At 37.4% G+C, this 24,297-nt stretch overlaps 1 protein-coding gene across 3 annotated transcripts; it reads left to right on the top strand.

Annotated features, from left to right (window-relative positions):
* Positions 1 to 166: 166 nt before the first annotated feature.
* On the top strand, positions 167 to 23,380 carry Smyd4-2 (SET and MYND domain containing, class 4, member 2). 3 transcript variants are annotated; one of them, XM_019055246.2, is made up of 11 exons: positions 167 to 295; positions 3,428 to 3,643; positions 4,305 to 4,476; positions 6,037 to 6,166; positions 6,968 to 7,179; positions 8,692 to 8,896; positions 9,736 to 9,976; positions 13,030 to 13,162; positions 14,765 to 14,972; positions 16,623 to 16,835; positions 21,636 to 23,380. In XM_019055246.2, exons 2-11 carry the CDS (start codon positions 3,461 to 3,463, stop codon positions 21,982 to 21,984), a joined length of 2,046 nt encoding a protein of 681 aa, XP_018910791.2. In that variant the 5' UTR covers positions 167 to 295; positions 3,428 to 3,460; the 3' UTR covers positions 21,985 to 23,380. The 3 variants fall into 3 exon arrangements, with proteins under 3 accessions (XP_018910791.2, XP_072152105.1, XP_072152103.1); XM_072296004.1 differs by having other exon boundaries at positions 213 to 432; XM_072296002.1 differs by having other exon boundaries at positions 213 to 469.
* The last annotated feature ends 917 nt before the right edge of the window (positions 23,381 to 24,297 follow it).

Here is a 24,297-nt window from a genome sequence, read left to right as displayed (position 1 = left end):
CTCTACTTTTCACTTTCTTTGATGTAAGTACTTAAACTCTCAATTTTTTCCACGTGAAAAGGAAGTCACAGCAAGGAGTGGGAGTGGACGGTGGGGTAGCGGCGGCTCTTTGAATACGCTCAAGTCCCAATTTTAGAACGAGACTGTATGAAAGTTGCCGATATTTTTAGCAGTTTAACCCCCGATTTGAGCGCCTCTGGTCGATTTGTCAGTCACAACCCATCTCTTGATAGAGCACGGCTCCTCAAAACGTGTCGCGGCTCTACTCCGTGAGGTTAATTTTCGATAATTAACTGTAAGCAACTTGCTGAGATTCTCTAAGTTTACCTCGAATATTTATTTCGCTTTTTTTTACGATACCTATGCTATTTCTGTTTGTTTGGTTTTACGCTGGTGAAGAGTTTTGCTTGTCAGTATTGAGTTTAAGTTAATGTAAGTGTCCGGTTGGGAAGCTTTACTTTCCTGTAGGGTAAGTTCTCGAAAATTTTAGAATTGAAGAAAGTATATTATATGTCGAAGGCAAATAGTCAAATATTCTTACTCCGATTGAAATTTTGATTTTTTATCCTAATTTTAGACAAAATAATTCGTCACTCCCTGTAAGAAAGAATTCAGTGTAAAAATATGCAACTTACGATAATATTTTAAACGATTTTAAGACCTGAATGCACATCCCTGGTAAAAATTGGCAGTAGAATCTATGTTCCAAAATACCATAGACCTACAGCCGGCTGTAAGATTTCCAATAGCTTCTACAGCCGGCTACACAATTTCTTATAGCATTTTATAGCCGATGGCGATTAAGCAACAGCCAGGCGATGAAGTGTATGCTAAACGTTACTAATTACGGATGCTAGGACTTAGTGAGTTTTTGGAATACTGCTCTCTTTTTGGGCCGTAGTATCTTGATTTATTTTTCGAGGAAAGCTCCGTACTTTTGATGGATGTCTGCCAGTCCTAATATATTAGAGCGCCTTCAGTTTCGTATGATACTGTGCAATACCTCTGGTGTGAAATAGTTGCTTTAAGCGCCGTGGCGTGGCACACTGCGGCGCGGCAGGCGGGCAGCCAGCGTAAAACGCGCATTGGCGCCTGCAAACCTAACAGGGATACTTCACGCGTTGCGCAATGCGTGAAGTATCCCTGTTAGGTTTGTAGGCGCCAGTGCGTCGCCGCTCCGCCTCGTGTTAAGCTTTAATATTTAATCTGGCGGAGTCTGCGTTTTTCAACTCATAACTTTGAAATGTTTGCACACTCTGTATGGATTATTCTCATTTTAATTGATAAAAAAAAAATATGTATTAAAGGAAAATATAATGTGTGTTTTGTAAATATTAAGGTGGTTCCGTATCAAACTTAATGATTTCCAAAGCACACGAATATCTACACAATTTCTTATAGCCTTTTATAGCCGATGGCGAAAAAGCAACAGTCAGGCGATAAAGTGTAAAGCCCGGCGATAGGAACTATAGCCCGCCTGCATAATTTTTTATCGCTTCGTATAGCTCGGCCGTACGATTTTCTCCGCATTACAGCCAGCTATATGATTTTCTGTAGCCTTCTTTAGCCGGCTATAAGAGTTCCTATGGTATTTTGAAACGCAGCTCTTATCTCCAAATTTTTATCAGGGATTTATCACGAAATTTTCAGCACGTCATAAATCATAGAATTTTTAACATTTTAAAATCAAAATGTACTAAAAACGTGTAAAAAGGAAGGAACAAGGAGAGTTTACGGATTTGGAGAGTTATTCTTCCCGAAATATTGAAAACCCGCGAATCCTCGCCATACATTTACAGAATTCCATAAACTGTCAAAATTTGACTATCGGCCCAGGCATTTGATAAAATGCCTGATTTGACTAATTGCCTTCGACATCTACATACATTATTTTATTAAAATTAAAACAAACAAAAAAACAACAAATAATTGAAGTAGAGAAACAAAATGACTCGAAGTATCATACTCTGCTGAAGCACGAAATCTGAATGCTGTTAGAGAGTCATTCTAAGCATTATTTGTACGATTTCTACAAATTAGAAACTATCGGAATATTTCCATCTACCAACATTTAAGTAGTTCCGTAAGTCGTAAGTCTAATGGTTTTCCTATACTGATTGCTGAAAATATACCGTCCATTTCTTTTTCATTTTTCCTCTTCCTTCTGTGTGTTTTGTTTGTTGTAAATATATCGCAGGAGTCTCCTGATGCCGAATCTTAATTGGACTGCATTTTGCAATTTGGAACTATAAATTCTGGCTCTTCTGGAAACACACTTATGTGCACAGGGAAACTAATGGCACATACGTTGTTTTTAAACCGGGCTTAAATTTATAGTTCCAAATTGCAAAATGTAGTCCAATTTTGTGTGTGCTTGCTTTATCCGTCAAAAAATTTGATACTTATATGCCAACTCTGCCGTGCTAAAGAAGAACGCCGTATGAGCGCTAATTTCGTCTGATAAAATACGAATTTTCAAGGCAATTTGTAGAGATTTTTCTCCCGATTTTTCCAAGAATTTAATTTGCTCTTTAATCAACAGTATCTGAAAATTTCAAGGAAAAAAGGTATTTCATAAACTTCCTTAAAAATAAATGTCTTATAGGTGGAATTTTGGCAACATCCGGATGTTCATGCGACGTTTTTCCTTAGTACGGCAGAACTACGCTTTTATTTTCAGCCACATCCTTACTATAAGCTCTCTCAAGGGGAGGGGACCCCATTTTTTAAAATTATACCCACTATCGTAATCTGAGACCTAGAATGTCACCAAAAATCGATGTCCCTATTAGGCACTACATAACGCATGAGGCGCGAAGCCGGAGGCTGGGCTGCGAAGCTGTCAGGGGGCGTAGACCCTCAGCTTTCTAATATTCTCGCCGAGCCCGTTGAGTTACAGATAAAAAATTGTTATAATATTAGTAACTACCGTGCTTTTTATCACTGATAACATTGCATAATAGGTAATTAATTATTTTGCTAAACAAAATTCGAAATTACTACATTTCAAAAACAGGGCCGGATTTACCATAGGCGAGCCAAGGTGTGCGCCTATAGGACCGCACAGCAAAGGTTTTTTCTCCTTTCTTTTCAGTATAAACTTATCAACTTTTTTTCGATCATAATACATCCCCCTGTTTCTTATATAGGCTTATACATAGGTGTAGGTATAAGGTTATAAAGGGGCTCCCCCCTCCCCATTCCTTCATGTTATAAAGTGTGTCAAAAAACCCTGGCTCGACTCCTATCTCCGGAGGGTTCGGGGGGCCTCCCCCGGAAATTTTTTTGAAATTTTAACTCTATTTGGACGCATTTTAAGGCTTCCATGATGAAAATTTTAGAAAATACTAAGTGAATCAACATGGTGTTTTCAGTTTAGTCTCTAGTTCATGCAGTCATCGTGCTTTCATACTTCGTGTTTCAACAGGGGAATTCTGAAAAACGTCCCTTGAGGCGTAGGATGCAAGAGGACACTCTCTACACAGCCATATGCCACTCTGCGACTTTGTACTCGACAAAAGAAGGATTTTTCAAGGATTTTATCGAAGCTGTTACGGAAGAAGCTGGTAGGAGCTGGGTGAGCAATTTCAACAAAATAAACGACGATCAACAGAAGCTAATTGAATGCTTTAATAATAAAAAGGTGAGTGGTTGTCAATGATTCTGCTTCGAGTCCCACCAAAGCTTTCAATATCCGCGTTTAACAGAACGAAGCCACATCAGCTATTGCCAAATTTATTTGGGCAGTTTAATTTTTTACACAGAAATGGTTGTACGTATTTGTGTGCAAATTTCAGCGGATATTCTGCATAGTACGGAGCAAATTCCTTAAAATTTGTAAAGGAATCCGCATATACGTTCTTTTGTAAAAAATTAAATTGCCCAGTTAAATTTGGCAGAGGCTGATGCGGCTTGGTTCGCCTTTCTGCTAAACGAGGTCTAAATGACTCTACACATTTTAGTTTAGGGTTTCACCGCATCTTACCTAAATATAAATTGAGAATTTTAGAATTTTATATCGCTGGAAAGTTTTTCGAAAAATCCTGAAAATCAACTCATCCTTTTTTATATTCGTTATCAGTATAAAAAATTCAATCTTAACATTCTCAGTGTCAATTTTGAGTCTAAAAGTAAGCTATGACTGACTCTACCTAGTATAATTATATATTGAATGGGGAAGGGGACAGGGGCTATTTTGTTGGGTGATCGCAGTTTCATCTATTTTTTAATGTCTAAGTACTCATTGTATTAAAAAAAATAATAATATACCTAATTTACTTTTTTGCCATAATATTATATTGCAGACCACTGAAATTCTACATGGGACTCTTAAAAATATTCAAGAGTTGTATCGGGGTAAATCGAGCTTCATATCAACTCAGCGAAGGAAAGAAGGAAAGGCCTTTTTGGAGGAAAATGAGCCGAAAAAAGCTTTGCTTCTCCTCACGCAAAGTGTGATGAAAGCCCCCCAAACAGGTAAGAATTTTTTTACCTGAAACATGGAAAGGGATCAGAAAGAGAGAGAAAAAATTAATGGGCGTATAATATTTTTTTAAAATAAAATACGTATTTTTTGGTTTCAATAAGGTAACTTAAAAAGTACATTCCTCCATTGTCAGAATAGCACAAGAGGTGGAGTAAATCCCAAGTGCCTAGTGAAAACACACACTATATGGAAATAGAGCAAGGGAAACGGCACGCGTCGGTGACGGCGTAGAGATACAACTATTCGTGCTCGATGGATGTCCGTGTTGCATCTAAAAAATTGAAGGCGCGATGGCCAGAGGCGTGAACTTGCAATGCTCCGCTTTATGAAGTGTCGCTCTGATTCGGAAGAAAAGTTAATATACAAGGCCCGATTATACGCATCTCCTTTCGATCGCTTTCTTTATTCAATTTGATGCGTGATTCTTTTTTAGGATGTATTCATAGACCTTTGTCTGCAGCTCGTATGTGCCGGCCCCATGAAACCCGCGTGACACGTATTTTTAGTAATTCTTGGTTCAATTTAGCCCAGCTTCGGTATTTAAGGATTTAAAAATTGAAAGCGGCGAAGATTCCTCCTTTTTATTGTGTTTTCATACTGTTGACAGGAGGGGAGAGGGGTTTCTAAATTTGAAATTCGCGCCAAGTGCTGCCTGGCGAGAGGGCGGGAGTTTCTGGCGGAAGCGGAAATGGACCCAAACGCATGTGCCATAACATAACCTAAAATCCAAACAAATGTTCTGGTCGTCGCCGTTTCTTTTCAGCTTCTTTCTTGCAGTATATATTTAATATTCTCAAAGTTAGGATGGTTTTAAAGTATGAACATAGTACATCGTCGTAATGCATACATGTGCAACTGTACTTCGCTGAGTGTTCGGTTTTGAAAGTGGCTGTATTTGATCGCATTTGTGGTCCTCCGACTGCTCATATCTCTATTCACCCTTTCCTGATTCGTGTAAGTGTCAAAGTCACTCCAGAAGAAAGATAATTCATGATTCCTGTCGCACACCTGCATGATTAGCAATGCCCCAGTATTTCATGCTGAGCGCAAGAACTTTCCTTTTCACTTGCGAACAGGAGAGAAAATAATGTTCATGTGCTGTGACCACAGAGTTCTGAGACTATGTCTTTGTCAGACATTGCCAATTTTCTTAAGTCTGTTAAAACCTTAAGATACTATGGTTTCAGTTTATGATTTTTATTACTTTTTTATATATTGCTAGGTATTCAAAGTTATTGCATTCAGGTAAGCCTGTACATGCCTCAGTACATATTTCAAGATAATTCTAGATCTACGAAGCTAGTCCTTGTTGTAGATTAATCCGTAGAATAGCTGAACACCGTTTGCTTATTAGATACCCTTCTGCTTGCCCAGAAGTTGGTTATCACAACTTTTAATACGAACCTTCCAATTTTTCACCTTCGACATTAAAGAGACATTCTTCTGGTAATAAAAGCAGGATAGAAAATGCAATTAATACAGCAAGTTTTATGAATTATTTCTAGAGTATTTCAATATTTTTCCTCATCCCTGTGTGTTCCCTCTCCTAGGATCAGATAAATCAGAATGGTGCTCAGCACTTTGGGATCGATCTCATCTTCTGCTGAGTCAAGGAGAGTTCTCTTTCTGTCTTTCCGATGTTCAAATCTGTCTCAAGAATGGTCTACCCGAAAATCTGAAGTAAGTATCCAACAAAAATAATTTTATAATCATCAAATAATAGTTTTATAGTTCAATGGCCATCTAAAAATTATGCACTGCTCAGGCAAGGCGAATAAAGAACGGGGGTCGCATTTCGTACCCTCTTGACGTCACACGGCATCGGGTATGTTTTGGGTACATCCTGATTGCGTAGCAAAGCATGTACCCTCTGTGCGTCACAGCTTTTAAAATGACGGCTCAACTCATAATGCGACCACCTTTCTTTATCTGCCTTGCTGCTCAGGGTGAGTTTCCCAGCAGCCGGATTGTTAAAACGTAAACTGGACATGTCGGCAAGATGAGATAAGACATCTGTGTTGTGTAACATATCGATTTTCGATTTTTGTCGACCGACATAAATTCCAACAATCAGGCTGTGGTCTGAAATTGTTTTGTATTGGACCCATTTCTATAGTCCATAGAAAGGCGGCAAAATCTTGATGTCCACGTCCACCTCTTCAAAAACCTGGCAACCTTTAATTCTTCAACAGTTCTGCTCATCTTCAATAGCACCTTTTTTTCTATTGTTTTCTCAGAAGAATTTTTGTTTTACCCAGTTGAAGTCTTCCTCCTTTTTTAAAACATTATTTTGGCAACGAGTATCATACACTTCCATTAGCTTGCCATCAGACTGATAACACATCCGAATTTGTTTTTCAATTTTTTACATCAACCTTACCTTCCTTTCAACCCAGCCTCACAATGCAAGTACGGTGGAGAAGTATGATTGCATTTCTTACCATAATAAATGAATAATCTTTATTCTCTGCTTCTTTTCAGGGCAGACGCTTATTGGAGAATGGCTGAGTGCTATTTTGGATTGAAAGAAAATAGCAAGGGCAAACTGACACTATTAATTCTTGAGAAATGGGTCGAAAAAGCTTTTCCGGCAGATGACGCGCTGCTGAAGGAGTGGAAAACCAAATTAAGGGAAAAAATCAAAGAAGTTCCAAGGCTTATGCCCTTTGAAGAAAATAAACCGCATTCACACAGTAAGGTTAATTTCACTGTTTAGCTGATTGCAGTTCTCTCCCTCGTTTTTACATCTATATTTTGAAACACTATTCATTTGATTTACAGGCACCAAAAACCAACTTCTTAATTGGGAGTCCAATTTTTTACCCTCTTGTTCAGGCCTGATTTCATAAATTACTGCTCATAGGCTACTTGGAAATTGCTGCTGTCGAAAGAAATTACTTGTTTCCTTCATCATCCATTTCTGTGGATATGCTTGTTGAATCTTAATTTGCCGTCTACCAAGCCATTGTTTGCAGCTTGATTAAAATTACTGCTCATACACTAATTGGCGCCCTTCAAAATTTACAGCAATTAGATATTAATATTTGCACGTAGTGCTTTGCCTTCAAACTGATGCTGCCGTTTACAAAAAGAGGTCATTAATTCTCTGAATGGCAAGTTTTCCCCTCAGAATTATCATTTTAAACCAGCTATTAGTCATATTTTGAAGGCTGAAAAACAAGGAGTCAGTAGAAGCAGTCTTAACCATCTCCATTTCTAAGTTTCCTCATCAGATTTTTCCGGAGAGTGCTGACTCCTGTCCCAAATTTGAAGTAACTATGTATCACGAATCTCTTAAATGTATCAAACTCTGATCAGCTCCTATGGTCCAATTTACCCAGGACCTCTGTCCTACAAAGATTGCCAGGCAGGCACTAATCTTCACCTGCGCCTTGCTCTAACTTGCAGGACCTCCGCTTGTTGATATGTTTTCTCTGAATATTGGGGACACATTTGCATCATGTGTTTGAAGAAGTACAGGAGCATTTTCTTTCAGAAGCAATACTTACGAAAACTTATGATCAGACTTGTGTTGAGCTGTGACTTGCCAACTCCAGAGTTTGAGCCTAAGGCAGTCTCAGCACCGGCAGATCAAACAAGGCTTTAGTATAACAACTCCTTTTAAAAGCAGGGGAGAGATTAGCGGTGGGGATTGCCATGCAGTAATTTCTGTGGGGCAGAGCTGGAGGTCCTAGGAAAACCAGGCTTATAGTACTTCTTTTAAAGTAATCTTGTTTTCCTTTTCCCATTTGATGCATGTTAATTCGGTTTTTATGTTTGAAATTTTCATTTTTGCATTGTTTTCTTCGCAAAATTCTTAAAAAGAAAGTAGAAGTTAATGGAAGTTGTCATGGATGAAAGAGTTGAGCAAAAATTCTTCGAAAAATGGAAGTATAAATCATTCGTTTTGAACTTCATCTCTAAGTATATTTTGTGAAATAATGAACCACATAGTTCACTTTTTTGTCCTAATAATTTAAGCTTCAAGCTCATTTGTGTAATTTGTAATAATCTGTCTTGTAATTTTTAACTGTACCTAGACACTATTTCCTTGAAATCACCAAAAAGGCACTTAACTTTAGCATCCATGACAAACTTCAAATGTTTTCATTTGAAACTACTTCACAATTGTGTCTCTTAATTAAAGAAGGGATAGTTGTTTTGTGAGAAGAAGTTGAATTAAAATCTATTCTAAATACTTACAGAAGTTCCTATATTGACAAAAGGGCCTCTCATTGAATTTCCATGTGCATCAAGTACTCTGCGGCTCACTGAAACAAAGGTCGGGGGAAAGTTTTTTGTCGCTCGTGACCCAATAAAAGCAGGTGATACCCTGATTGTAGAAAATGCATTTGCTGCTTGCTTGCTGCCTGAGAAATGTGGCACACACTGCCATCATTGTTTTCAAAGGTACCTATGTGTAATTTTTGTTTGCAACTTTGATTTTTTTTATGTGGTTGCTCCTCAGGCATTAACAGAAGCCCTCGCTGACGAATCTTATCCATAGACAAATCACAATAAAAGTTCTTTTGTTCCTTGTGGTTAAAGGAATATATTTTGCAGAAACCGTCACTTTCATTTCAATCAACGCAACCTTCAAAGAAAGCCCTCCCTCTTGACTGGTAAAAGCCAACAGCAATATTAATGTTAATATTTGTTGGGCAAACGGTAAGTGTTCCAAAATTGAAGAAAATAGAGCTTCATGGCTTTCAACATTTGAAAGGTGTGACAGAAGACAGATGAAGGAATTTAAGTGATAGTTTTATGACTTTGAAAATTATATTTAAGTAGTATAAGCATCTGTTTACTCCACCCATCCCAACTATTTTTTTATCCTCAAATTAATAAATGTTTTCCCCAAATCAATACATACCAATATCATGTAGATCAATCACAAGAATTTTCACAAACGGATTACAGTCACAGAACTCACGAAATCAGTATAAATTTTATTGAAATTCTAACACCTAGTAAGAGAGAAAACGAAACGGGGGAAAAACAAAAATAGTTGGGATGGGTGGGGTGAACGGATGCTTTTACTACTTATTTATATGTTGATAATTTACAATATTGGGGCAAAAAACTAATCGTGAACTCTTGAGTTCAACCATCTCACCCCTACCTTGATACATACAAGTTTTTCTTTCCAAAAATGTCATGTAGCTCATTCATTCATGATAGTGCAGACAATTAATCCTTTACAATGGTTTTTTCCACCTTAATTTTATTCTTTCCTCTTTTTGTTTCAGACTCAAAATCCCAATGCCTTGTGCAACTTGTAGCGGGGTCTCCTTTTGCTCAGTAGACTGCATGGAGGAGGCATCAAGCTCATACCATAGGTTTGAGTGTAAATATTTGGACCTCATGATTGGTGCAGGCATGAGTATTCTTTGCTTTATCGCTCTTCGAATCATCACACAGCAGAAACTCGACTTCTTTCTTAGGGTGAAGGATAAGCTAAAGGATCCAAAATCCTGCGACTATGCTCAGGTAGAGAATGAAATACCGCACTTACTTGTGGAAACAAGTAGATAAGTCCATCCTTTTTTAGTTCACAATAAATTAAGATAGTTCATTAGCTACAATAATTCACAATTAGTCAGTACTTATAATTTTACATGTAAAATTGTGCAGCCAACTTAATAACATTTGAGTTGACTTGTCCATGAAAAAGTAGTGATCATACATCTCAGATAACTTTGACATTCAATAAAAATTCCGAAATATTTTTTGTATGTTTGAACTACCCAAAAATTTTGGATTTTTAGGGGGAAAACCCTATGTGAATAACAAGTCATTTACTTAAGGTGATATCATTACCTTTCTTGCAACAAGTCACCTCTGGTACTCTTAACCTGGTGGCACTGTTTTACTTCGTGAAGAGACGCCCAATTTCCCTAGACAATTTCATCATTAAAGAGGGAAATTTGCAACGTCCAGATGAGCAATGACTCTATGGAAAACGCTGATTTTCAGTGCAAAATGCGCATGCGTGGCACCGACCAACTCCAGTGTAGGGCCACTTGCTCCGATGCTCAAGGAAGTCAGTCTCTTGGATAACGGTTGTCTGGCTGGTATGCTAATAGCTCACGCTTGCATGTTCGCGTCAACGGCAGCCCTAACAATCAGACAGGACTCCGAAAGTATTCTAGTGTTATTTCCCAAGTTTCATCCCCCCTTTTCTTAACCTTCGATCTTCTCAAGCTTATGTATACCAGCTTGTGCGTATGTATCAGGAGAAGAAGAAAAAACTTTAATAGAATAAGTGCACAACACGAGATGAGTTTTTTAGCATCAATTTTTGGTGGGATCACCTTCCTTGTTCGAGTCCTCTAACCTGGTGATTTTCTGTTGATGCCTTCGGGAAGTCAATAAAGGTCGCTGTGGAGAGGTCAGCAGAGGTGGCAGATCAAGGGAGTGAATCAACCCCTTGAGGCTTCTCACTGGTGCGCGTTTAGGTTGATGCCTTCGGAATATCAATAGTGGCACCCAGTAGGGCGAGTTGCAAGCGCCCCAATTTTGCCCCTGTGGCTATCCGCCACATCTCATGGTGAAGGCACTGGGTATGCGCATTTTGCAGTAAACATCAGCGTTTTCCATGGAGTCAGTGCTCCTCTTGATGTTGCCAATTTCCCACACTAATGATGAAATTGTCTGGGGAAATTGGGCGTCTCCTCACAACTTGTAAATGTTTCAGACGGGCTATTATGGGTTTTTCAAGGTGGTTATTATAATTTTGAATACACTTGAGCGGATATAGAACATAAATGATCACTTGGCTAAAGGCTAACAAACCTTTGCTTAATTTTTGCACTTCAGGCAGAGATGACTTAAGGAGCCTTAGAAATCGCCAAAAAGAGGTAACTTCCCATTTTTGAAATATCATACAAGTATTTTCTCAGATGATTGATCAAGGAATGCTTGACACCACAAAGTCACCTCCCTAAAACTGAAAGAAAGCTTCTGCAAAATTTCAACTTGATATGCCAAGATCGTATCTATGATTCTAATTAATTCAAAAACACTGACCCAACATTAGGCCCTTCTTTAAGATCCAATGAATCCTCATGCTAAACAGCTTGATCTGTTGAGTAGTTTCTCACAGCGGGTGGGTGTAACGAGAATTTCCAATTCTCCCTTTAAGTTTTTCCTCTTCTTTTGTAGACCCAAAAAGCGCCAAGTGTGTCACGCTTGGCGACACCGCGCACGACGCCCGGTGACGGTACATCACTGTTGAATAATGAAAAGAAATGGAATACTGTTTCCTTTTTTTTCTCTCTCGAAGATAACTGCGAAATCAGGGTTTTCCGTAGATTTAAACTCCAAAACGAAAAATTGTAAAAATTTCCTAAACTACTATAAAACTTCTTAGAAATTTTTCTACATCCATTTCTGTAAATTTTATATTTTAATTATTTTTTTCTTGTAACAAAAATTTTGCAACGAATGTCGGATCGTCCTTTCAATAGCTTTCATATCAATCTGATGGCCCTCTAAGCCAAACATTGTTCTTTACCCTCTCCTTTCCGGAGGGTCACCTTCTCTGCATCTCCTTTAACTCTGTTCTCGACTTCGAGGTGCACGTTAGTGAGTAGCATCTCGTCGAGCCCTCTGTCTTTCAATTTTCCTCTTTTTCGCTCTTCTGTCTGAGGTGCACGTTAGTGAGTCCCGCATCTCGCCAGCTTTCACTCTCCGCTCCTCTAAATGTATCCTGCAATTTCAAGCCTTGAGTGCACGTTAGTGAGTGGCATTTCGGCTAAATTATTTTGATGAGTAGGATCCTCCAAATTAGCTAATAAACGGACATTCTTCTTGTAAATTTGAGACACAAGAGTTTTGAATCAATTCTTCCCCTCTTTCAAACTCACAGATCATTTTTTTAAATTGGCGCCCGAATCCAGGATCCCGGCGAGCTCATTCCGGCAACTACAGTAACGTTGGCTTATCTTATACCAGAGTACGTATGTGCCTTCTGAAGAAATGGGGAATTTGCCTCGTTACATGGAGAACATTATAATATAGCAAAAATCGAGGAATCCCAATCATTTCATTCATTTCATTGAAGATACAGGGGTGACAGGAGTAAAGAGTGGCTTATTGTCTAGCGAGTTGTTGTTCAATGAATGGTCGACGTTTATTTTTGGTGCACTGGAGTATCATAGCTATTTGAGCGCTTTCCTTTCAACTTTAAAGCATAGTAGTTGTTCTTGCCTTATATTTTTTTCATTTTTAACTCGGAAGAAAGCTCTGCGAATCTGCGTCATGTACCATCAAAAAATGTTCAACTATTTTGAATGAAAATATTGATTAATCTTGATAGAAAACTATGCTAAGCTGCATTGCAGTGATATATTTTAAGTTGTAAGTTTTGCGAATCATAGAGCGGTGGAACCTTGGCAGATTTTTGTTAAATTGTTGAGCACTCCATAAAATCCTAACTAAATCTAAGTCCTATTGCAATTTTACATGGTTTTTTGCTACAGTGAACGATGTTTCTTCTGAAAATGGCTCGTGCATTCAACCATTTGTTATGTCTTTTTCAGCTCTACAATCTTGTGACTCATTCTGATAAGAGATCATCGGAGGATCTATTTCAGCGCACCTTGATGTCTTTATTTCTTCTTCATATTCTGAAAAAATCTGGTTATTTTGGTCTAGAAGCAACTTCCTTTACAGGTATTTTGGAATTCTCTTTGAAGGGATTTAAAATAGGATAAATAGAAACAACATATTTGAAAGACCCTGCCTCAACAATCTTGCTTTTTAATCAATGTTAAGTGTGAACACTTCGACGGTGTAAGTCGGCAATCACATAACTCGGTTAGCGACTTTGCAGACTTCCTGTCATACTTTATTTTTTAAACGGAAAACTACTCAACGGTACTTCTTTAAAATTGCCGTGATTTTTCTTCTCTATGCGAAAAACATCCTGCTCAAACTTCAAGCAATGATGTTAATTTGTTCTCCTTTAAAAAAATAACATAGAGGCGGAGATTTTCAGACACCGCAAATGAGTTATATAATTGCGGACCTACATCGTCGACTTAAATCAAGTTTAGGAGTTGATTTTAGACTTTCTTGTACGATTCGTTTTCCGCATGCAGTTTTCAAAAGAAAAAATGCTGTTTAGTACTTTAATTCATAACCTGACAAGAGGCCCATTTAGAGACTAATCTGCAAGCTGATTATTAAAATTTTGTGTTTGTCCGGCGGGTATAGATTACATAGGTTAAATGGCGGAGCATGATTGGTCGGTTATGTCCAATCGCCGCTTTGTTGTGCCTTTGTCAGGTGGAATGGACGACATACTGTCCGAAATTCAAGAGGTGCCTTTAACTTGTCTTGAATTCCACCTGACAAAGGCAAGACAAAGTGGCGATGATACATAACCGATCAATCACACTCCGCCATTTGAGATATGTCATTATGTCCTCCCGACAAACACAAAATTTCAACAATCAGCCCACTGATAAGGCTTTTGGATTCTCTGAACGCTTGGTGAGACTTCTGTTTAGGATAATTAAGTATTAGAATATTGAATTTAAGTTCAATATAAAGCAACTGCAGGACAATTTCTTTAAGTGGTTGACCACTTCTTTGACTCTTACTTCATTGCAAACTTCATAGCAGTTTGTTGCGGTCATTTTCTTGCACGAGATAAGGATATATTTCTTTTTCTTTATTTACCAAGCATGAATCCATTCAGAAGTATTTTTGCAGAAAAAGCGTTCCACGTTCTCTTAATATTAACAGCACCTAAAACATTTCATAATTTTTTTCCTCATTTCATCAATACGCAAAGGCGTCTGTATCCTGTTTTATAGTCTTGAATTTCGTTTCAATTTTGTGTAAACTGAAAATCTAAGAGACAGGGGCGCACTGAGTAAATTTTTAACTTTTAGATTTTTTGTGCAATTTTACTAACATTGAGCTGAAGTGCTATTAATAAATTGTTAATCCTCTATATCTGTACGCAAGTTTTTTTTTGGGAATATGCAAAAAACTACATAAATGATACCCTTTGCTGCTTGAAAGGAAGGAAAATTTGCTTGTCTGTCGTTCATAAAATATACTTAATCTCTGAAAACATCAGTTATATTTTTTCCAAAGAAAATTTTGAATGTACATCAGTACTTGTTTTCACACTCATTATCAGGGAAGCTACAGAATCGACACTATTTTCTAATTTCAAATAAAGTATTCTTGGGAGTTCTTTTTTGCACTGCAGGCTACAGATAAAAACGCCCTTTTGATTATTTCTTCTTCTTTTTTGCTCAGAAAAGTTATCCGCAACTGAGGTCTTTATTGGGAGCCTAATCATTCGCCATTTACAGCTTTTGCAATTCAATGCGCATGAGATTTACGAATTGCTTGTGAAAGCGGAAACTGAGGCTGCTTATTGCAAAATCCACCATAATAACATTGCAGTTGGCATTTACCCAACAGCTTCTTATTTCAATCATGACTGTTATCCTGCAGTAAGTCGGTAAGTTTTATTACTTCATCCAATGATTTTTGGGAGTATTGCCCAAGGAATCTTGATGCCATGACGAAAGGCATTCCAGATTGAGACCCTGCTCTTCCTATTCTCACAAATTTATCGCAAGTAATAGAAGATGTTTGAAAGTTAACAATCCGATTTGTGAAAGGAAAACTGATGAATACTTATTTGATATCTCATCAAGCAAGTTTGTCAAAATGGGTCTTGTTTGTATAACAGATAAGTCAACAAGTAACTCATCAAGCGTCACCAGACAAAAAATTGTGTTGATCACTGAAAAACACTTTTACTTACACTGTGGGAAAATAGAAGGCACCAGATTTCTAAATTATACTATTCCTAGTACCAAAACATTTATTCTGGCTTCATTTTGTATTGAACACATAAAAATTGAGCAAATATGCAGATTCTGTAATGTAGGTTCACCACGCAAGCTGTCCCAGAAGAAACGCAACAATTCCAGTTTTAAGAGTACGAATCAAGATAAAACTTGTGTCAAATAAATTGTTGATTAGTAAGTGATTTAGGAAATTAATAGCACACACATTGTTGGCAATGTTTTAACAGATCTACGCAATTACATTGCCTAGCACTGTTGAAACTATACCGCAATATCTTTTTTAGTTCTTTTCTGACTGTGATCCCTGCATTTATTTGGGACAGCTTATGTTTAAAAACTCATCCTTTCCAAAATCAGCTGAACTAGACCAGGCATTGCCTAATTACCTCTCGTGCTTAATTTTTGAAAAAGAAAACCAAGCAACATTCTGACAAGAAATTTTATTAGGATGATTTCTTTTTAATCCTATGAGAAAGCATTGAAAGTTTCAAGGGGCTAGGTTTTTTAGTTTTCTATTAATAAAATATAACGTGGAAAAAAAATAAACAATAGGCAACATAGTCAGGCGTTGCCTATGAGAATGGAGACAATGTAACTACTTGGTTTCGTGATGTCAAACTAGTAGAGCAGTCGCCGTGTTCACCAATCAGAGCCGCCGTTGATCGGCCGAAGTTGCATGAGTGACGCATTTGAATCTTAGTGGGGTAACAATTTTTGGTATTTAGTAGTGTTCAACTTTTATCTCCTCAATTTTCAGACAATGTAATTTATGGACTAGGCAGTTTTCTGAAGTGAAATTTAATCTTCTTTTGAAAAGTTTCTCAAGAATTCTTGCATCAGATCAACCCCTAAAAAGATATTAGCACAAAAGGAACATGTGTCGTACGTTCTCCCGCAAGAACACATGCTAAATTGCTGCCGAGTTTCATTTTCTAGCGTGACGATATAGAATCGTAGTTATGGCCTCTCTATTCTCGTAGGCAACGAGTTAGGCTGATTCTTATAAGTGCCATCCAATTATTCCTCCATTTGTCAATTTATCCTATATCTTTAAATTTTATAATTCATTTTTATATCAGCCCCAGTTAACATATTTTATTTTATTTTCCCAGTACCACAGTTCAATTTTCTTTTTTTTCCTGACTGCTGATTATGAATTTCACATTTCAATCATGATAAACATCTGACTTTTCATTTCAACCCCAGCTTGCAGCTAATTGTAAGATCTTAGTCAGGTTCAAAAGTCATTAGTCATTCTTCTTGCTCATCAAGAGGCTTGAACTTAATTTTTTCAGTTATTTTGTTGGAAACAAAATTGTCTTGAAAGCTCTACGTCCTTTGGCCACCAATGAAGCTGTCACTGAAAACTATGGGCCAATCTTTACGAAACGAGCACGGACTGAGAGACAACGAGCCCTTCTGTCTCGCTACAGATTTCAATGTGAATGCAGAGCATGTCTAGAAAATTGGCCTCTATTTGATAATCTTGATGATACTTATCAAATCAGGTACTTACTGTGATTCTATTTCTATTCTAGTTTGTTTCACATCTTAATCAAATGTTCAAAAAGTACAAGATAATCGCAAACCTTACATAGAATACTTTCCAGCAAGTGATGATTGGTTGCTTCGCTTGTTTTAAAAAGAAATTATAAGCACTAATGATAGCAGTTCTCAGATTTTTGAATGGTAATCACACCTACAAATAAGATTACATATTAACCAGGAGGGAAGGCATGCGTGGTAAACCATTAAAAGTAGTCCATGTTTGACTCGCAAACATCTTGACTCTGAAAATTCGGTGATTCAATTTTTTTTAGCTTATGACCTTACAAACAACTCTTTAAAGCTTCCTTCTTAATAGTTTACATTAATTTTGAATTGTTGAGTATATTGTTCTAAATTCTCTTGTTGGTTTTAAAATCTTATCTTTCGTTGCCTGAACGAACCATTTTCAGAGTTCTTCTAAACCTCTTATTTCCTTTAATTATCACGCATATTCTTTTTCAGTGTTTCCAGGGTGACTCATAAAAATAATGCACAGCAGCACTGCTAGAAGTAATGTTTTATTGAATCTAGATCTGTTGATCTTTTAAAACAATTCATACTTGAATTCCATTTGAAAAACCTGCCGAAAATCTGAAAATATTATCTGAAATCTTTTAGAACTAATAAAATGAAATCATTGGGTAGCACACGGCATCGTGAAAAGAAAATTCTGCACCATTCATGATACACCGTAAATAGAAAAAAAAAGCAATTAAGGGTTGGTTTAAATAACTTTTCACTTTTTTTGAACTTTTTGTCTTTACCGTAGACTCTGAGGGGCACTTAAATTCCAGGAAAATAAAGTTTTAAATGTTCATAACCATTTTTCACTTGTTAGAACTCACTAATTCACCTTATATTCATGATAAATTTAAAGATCATCGTTGTTGAAAGTAGAGTTTCCCATGACTTAGCATCTTTGTATGGTCTACGGTAAGGAAAAAAACAATTAATTTTGTCCTTACTGTAGATCATACAAAAAGTGCTAATTCTAAGGGAAACTCAACTTTTGATGCCGATGGCAACGTAGCGAGCTCTTGAATTTAAGTACTTGTTCAGGGTCTACAATAAAAACAAAAAGTCTAAGAAAAGTGAAAAATTATTTGAACCAATCCTTAAGAAGGCACTTTCCATGGTCATCATACCACATAAATAGTATAGGAAAATGATAATTGGAAAATACACTGGTCTGCTGGAGAATCTCTTTAAATTAACACAAAATAAACTCATGGAAGGAAATGAGGAGATACTTTAATAGATTCCAGGCTCTCCTCAAATATAAACCACCTCCATTTTTTTGCAGAATACACTTTAGACAGGTATTCTTTCATTAACTTCAAAGGGGTGGGTGCAAAATCGACAAAATTTCCCCCCTCATGGATGTTGACCAAATTTCAGTATGTCATTCCTCACAATGGGATACGCCTTTTCCCAAAATTTCACGGCCTGAAACGAATTTCTCTCCGCGTAGCAGCGTTGCCAAGTTGAAAACCGTCGAGTTCCATATCTTTTGAACGAAAAGAGATATTGAGATGCGGTTTGCGCTAAAATTCTCCAAAAATTGCGTTCTTTCGATATATGTACTCAATTTGATCGTTTAGGTAATTTAAGATTGCAATGATGCCATTTTTCACACTTTCTTAAGGGTCAATTTTTTTTCAACCCTAGTACATCATCAAATGCCGGATTCTCGATTCGAAAAAAAAACTGTTCATTGTATTATTCGTACTTTTCCATTTCTTTTGATATATTATAGCTCCCAGGGAAACGATTAGTAACGGAGATATGAGCAATCTAAGTTTACGCTCCGCGCGCGCCGACCGGAATCCGGGCGCCGCTCGCCGCTCTGAGTCGTCTGCACACTCCCTTTCTTAAGCTTCACGAGGTCATTCCTATGTATTTTTTTGCGTACTTTCCATTTCTGGCCTTTGAAAAGGGCTCCGATGAATTTTTAGGGGCCTCGCGGTCCATTGTTGCCATTTTTTGCTCGTATTTTGGGTTTTTTTCCCTATTTTACTCACAATTCTACTGAAAAACTTAATTTAAACGGAAAACTGTGTGCGTTGAGGGAAAGAACGTAAAGAAGAAATAAAAATTCATGTAAAAATTTTTCCTTCGTTGCCAAATTTTCGAGAAAAATCGTACTAAAGAGCCAAATATTTGAAAAATTGGATAAATCCCCACGCCATGGTTTATGAAAGTGGGGCATAGCTTTCATATTGACGTACTTACGTAACAGATCTTACCTATCTATACAACATATTAAAAAAGCATAGTTGTATTTGGATTCCCACGATCTGAAAATTGTCCGGGATGTCACCTTTTGCGGTCTTTTCTTATGTGTAAGGTAGATCTTTTGAATGTTTTTCGACCTTTAGTCATCCTCCGTAGGGGTGTATCGTATGTATTTTTGCTGTAATTTTCATTTTTGAAAAGAACGTAAAAAAGTACATCATTGACGTTCGTAAGGACTTATTCTTACGTTGCCAAATTTTCAAGAAAAATCGTCCTAAAGTGCCAAAAATTGGATTAATTATGACGAAGATGTCTCTAGGAAAGTGAATTATGACTTCGACTTAATTTTATAATTATAATTTTAAGTATGACTTAATGCTATGGGCCACTTCCCCAAGATGAGAGGCAGAGAGGCTGCATGAGAAGAGAAGCCCACAATTGAGGAGCATTCCGGAAAAAGGGCACATACGCGTATGTGCCCTCTATCGGAGGTGACAGAAATGGATTCCTTGCATCCTAATGTACCAATGCCCCGAGTTTCAGCTTAATTGATCAATTTTTGGAGCTACGAGACCACGTTTTTTGAGGCTAAGAATAAGTCAGGGGTCACAGACGTATTTCATCTATTTGCTTCTGGGTACTTTCGCCGCGACGTTTAGGAGATAGTGCGCGGGCAGGCAGGGAGGTGATGGGTGCTGATAAGGATCCCTCACTACAGGATGCATCGCACTGATTCTGCTAATCAATGCTATAGCATCGGGTTGCAGGGATTGTAGGGATTCTCTACGCGTTGCACCAGTCAAACGTGAATTTTTTTAATTATTAATGATTTTTTTTTATGGTCTCGTGTGAGATTGAATTTTTCGATTTTTTCGCGTGTTTCGCAGTCTTTTTCATTATTAATGATCGAAGATGATCCACCCGCGCGTTATCAATCGAAATTATTATTTATTAGTCAATCGGAATTATTTACTCTTGTTTAGAAACTCGTTGAAGTCTCGAAAATTCAGCTTCAAAAGCCAAAACCTATGACCACTGGTCCCTTTCCAGGAAAAGGGCACATAACGAATAATTTTAAAAAATTCTTCCCACAACACTGGAAGAAGTGTAAGTTTTACCAATGGCCGTTATTCATTCTGGAGTGTATGAACGTTGATATGAGTGCCCCAGTTCCGATGTATGTCATCATCAGTGGCCAGAAAGTAAGAATGAAAACTTCAAATGCGTTTTTCTCACAACACGTTTTTTCGGTATGTGCCCTTTTTCCGGAAAAGCTCTTCAATTCTGCATGAAAGTCATTATTCATTTCCTAAAACCTTCTATGTTCTACGACATATGGTTACGATACACCCCTACGGAGGATGACTAAAGGTCGAAAAACATTCAAAAGATCTACCTTACACATAAGAAAAGACCGCAAAAGGTGACATCCCGGACAATTTTCAGATCGTGGGAATCCAAATACAACTATGCTTTTTTAATATGTTGTATAGATAGGTAAGATCTGTTACGTAAGTACGTCAATATGAAAGCTATGCCCCACTTTCATAAACCATGGCGTGGGGATTTATCCAATTTTTCAAATATTTGGCTCTTTAGTACGATTTTTCTCGAAAATTTGGCAACGAAGGAAAAATTTTTACATGAATTTTTATTTCTTCTTTACGTTCTTTCCCTCAACGCACACAGTTTTCCGTTTAAATTAAGTTTTTCAGTAGAATTGTGAGTAAAATAGGGAAAAAACCCAAAATACGAGCAAAAAATGGCAACAATGGACCGCGAGGCCCCTAAAAATTCATCGGAGCCCTTTTCAAAGGCCAGAAATGGAAAGTACGCAAAAAAATACATAGGAATGACCTCGTGAAGCTTAAGAAAGGGAGTGTGCAGACGACTCAGAGCGGCGAGCGGCGCCCGGATTCCGGTCGGCGCGCGCGGAGCGTAAACTTAGATTGCTCATATCTCCGTTACTAATCGTTTCCCTGGGAGCTATAATATATCAAAAGAAATGGAAAAGTACGAATAATACAATGAACAGTTTTTTTTTCGAATCGAGAATCCGGCATTTGATGATGTACTAGGGTTGAAAAAAAATTGACCCTTAAGAAAGTGTGAAAAATGGCATCATTGCAATCTTAAATTACCTAAACGATCAAATTGAGTACATATATCGAAAGAACGCAATTTTTGGAGAATTTTAGCGCAAACCGCATCTCAATATCTCTTTTCGTTCAAAAGATATGGAACTCGACGGTTTTCAACTTGGCAACGCTGCTACGCGGAGAGAAATTCGTTTCAGGCCGTGAAATTTTGGGAAAAGGCGTATCCCATAGTGAGGAATGACATACTGAAATTTGGTCAACATCCATGAGGGGGGAAATTTTGTCGATTTTGCACCCACCCCTTTTTCATTCTTTATATTTCTACCTACAAAGATGTAACATTTGTTTCAAGCTAATCATCGCCTGAAATTTAACAATGAAGTAACTTGGTTTGTGTTCAATATTCATCACAGTTGGTTTTTGCAGGTGTCCAAGTCCGAATGGCTGTGGAAAAATGCTAACCAGAATCAGTATCAACAAAAATAATAAACAGAAGTCGAACAAAAAGGACATCAAATGTTCCAGCTGCGGTTTTTGCGCAGAGTCGTCATTTTTGCAGAAGACAGAGGAGCTCATACATAGTTTGGATAAAAAATATCAAGAAGGCAAAAAGGAACTCGATAGAGGCAACATTTCAGCAGCCATCTCCTCTTTGTCAGCTTATTCAAATGAAATGTCAGCTCTTTGTATCCCCCCTGTGAAAACTTTGACTCTAGCTCATGAGGCTTTGCGCATATGCTGGGCCAATGATGGAAGTAAAATTATTCTCCCATAGGTTAATCTCTGGTTTAATCTTTCTAAGTTGCTTTCTTTTCACGATTTAAGATGGACGCAAGGAAAGTGCTCTCCAGCAAACATAACCGTAGGGTATGACAGTGTCAGGCACTGTCACCTGTCACATTCCCAAATCACAACCCACCCTGCAACTGCCAAAAATAATTTTACAAAAACGTCGCACTAATGTTGCCGCAGCAATACTTCTAGCTGTGACATCATGATAATTTTACAACCACTTTGCGATTAGGAATTATACTCATTATAATCTATTAGAGTCAGTAATCAGATGACAGTTCAAACTAGAATTAGAAAACATGTTTTTGGGATGTATTGTAGAGCTCTGAGGAATCATAATGTATGGATGAAAGGAACAATCTTTTCACCCTAATATTCATCTTTTATTCGCTGGTGCTTGATGCTGTTCTGAGATGAAGAAGGATGTCAAGCGCGGGCATCTGATACCATTGCCAACATGCCATTGCCTAATATGTATTTAGCCGTGGCTGCATAGATTGACGTTCAGTTTACATGAGCCTTATTCACGTACCGACTTTCTTGTAGGTGTTGATCATGTCAGTATTTTCAGAGCCAATAATGTGTTCAAAGGAGTTAATGAGTAGTGAATTCCACCCTCCTTGTCATTTCTAGATTTGATTGATTTTCAGCAAGTTTTTTAAGGGTACAGAGATGCATCCTCAAGGATTTTTGTTCTGAATTAGTTTCCTCAAGCTAAAAATGCTGTTTTTCCTAATATTGCTCAAGCGCAGGTGATGTCCTCAAGCTGTGTATTTTAATTATTTGTTGGAGGTAATGTAAGTTTAGTGTTGCTGGTATCTGCAGGTGGGCAATGGTTTGTTATTAGCTAAGCATTCTTGTATTTCAGTCCTCTGAGTTGAGAGGGTGTTAAGTAAATACAAGGGTGTGTTTTTGGTAACATACCATTACCCACCCGCAGAAAATGAAAACACTAAGCTTAAGTTTATCTGACAAAGAACCGAAATAAATACAATGGCTTCTTCAGAAGAGATTTATTTTTAACAGAGCACATTCCTGTAAGGTTTCGATAGGAGAAATAAGAACTGGCTATTATTTCTGCCCCAGTGATGTGATGCCAGTCGGAGTTCAGCTAGTTTGCTCTGCAGAACGATAACACATTATTTTTTGGCATTCCTCAGAACTTAAATTGGGAAGAATTCAAGGAAGTGTTAGTGCATATCCAATGCATTCACGCATAGCCTCATTAGCCCCTTTTTAATCACTCAACTATTGAGACATTTGTTGTGACAATAGATGCATTTTTAAGATAGAAATTTTTAATAAGTTTGAGGTCAATATGATTTGTAACTTTGAAACAGACAGTATTAGAAATAAAGAGTAAGTTTTATTACCTGGAAGTTTTTTCAATTTTTTCTCGATTTACAAGATTATTCCTCAAAATAATGTGAAGATGTTCCTTATTTCATACGGAAATGAAGCTGACATCGAAAACCTGTAGGGTAGAAGAATTTAATGTATGTATTCAAGTATTCCAGAAGAACATTCAGATTCTGAAACTTTAAAGCCACTTGTGTCTTGCAAGGCCCTCAGCAGACTTCAGGGCTTATGAATTTCTCAAGCTTAAATTATCATTGATCAAATGACCGGAGTTAAACAGAAAGGAACCAAGCCACATCGGGATCAAACCGAGAAAAAGAGGTTTAAAGTTTGGGTCCTGCATGAGACTCAATGTAAAAGATAAACTCCAAGTTCAATTTCTACAAAATTTACTCTTACAAAAACTTTGAATTTTTGGCGATAGTTAGTACTGAGCAGTGATCGAGTTCAAAACCATTTATTGCTCAATTTTTTCCAAAATGTGGGTTGGTTCCTTTCTGCTTAACTCAGTCCAAATATCATTGGTTGCCGCTATAAGAAATAGAATGTTTCGATGGCTGAAAGCAAAAAACATGTATCTCAAATGCAATTTTTGATTATCTAGAATTTTTTCTCTTTCAGGAAAACCACTGAAAGGTTTCATTGTAATTTTGGGTGATTTTCTAAAACAATGAGTAAAAAAAATTTGTAGAAAATTTCTAAAGAAACTGTTGGTTAGGTCTCTTTACAAAAAATGAAACATGAGCAGAGACTTACAATATTGCAATCTGAGGTAGGCAAGCAGTTTTTGGCTTTAGCTATATGCATCAAAATTGGAAGTATTTTTGCAGCAACCTCCTGAGGCCAAAAACATGGATACAGAACACTGTTTAGCTCATAAGTTTTTTCAAAAAGCAAATTTGGTAGAACAGATCCTGTTTGTTGATGACCTTCTTTG

This window comes from Bemisia tabaci, chromosome 2, assembly GCF_918797505.1.
Source record: "Bemisia tabaci chromosome 2, PGI_BMITA_v3".
Lineage (NCBI taxonomy): Eukaryota > Metazoa > Arthropoda > Insecta > Hemiptera > Aleyrodidae > Bemisia > Bemisia tabaci.
Note: the sequence above shows the minus strand (reverse complement) of the source record. Positions and strands in the feature narration are given on the sequence as shown.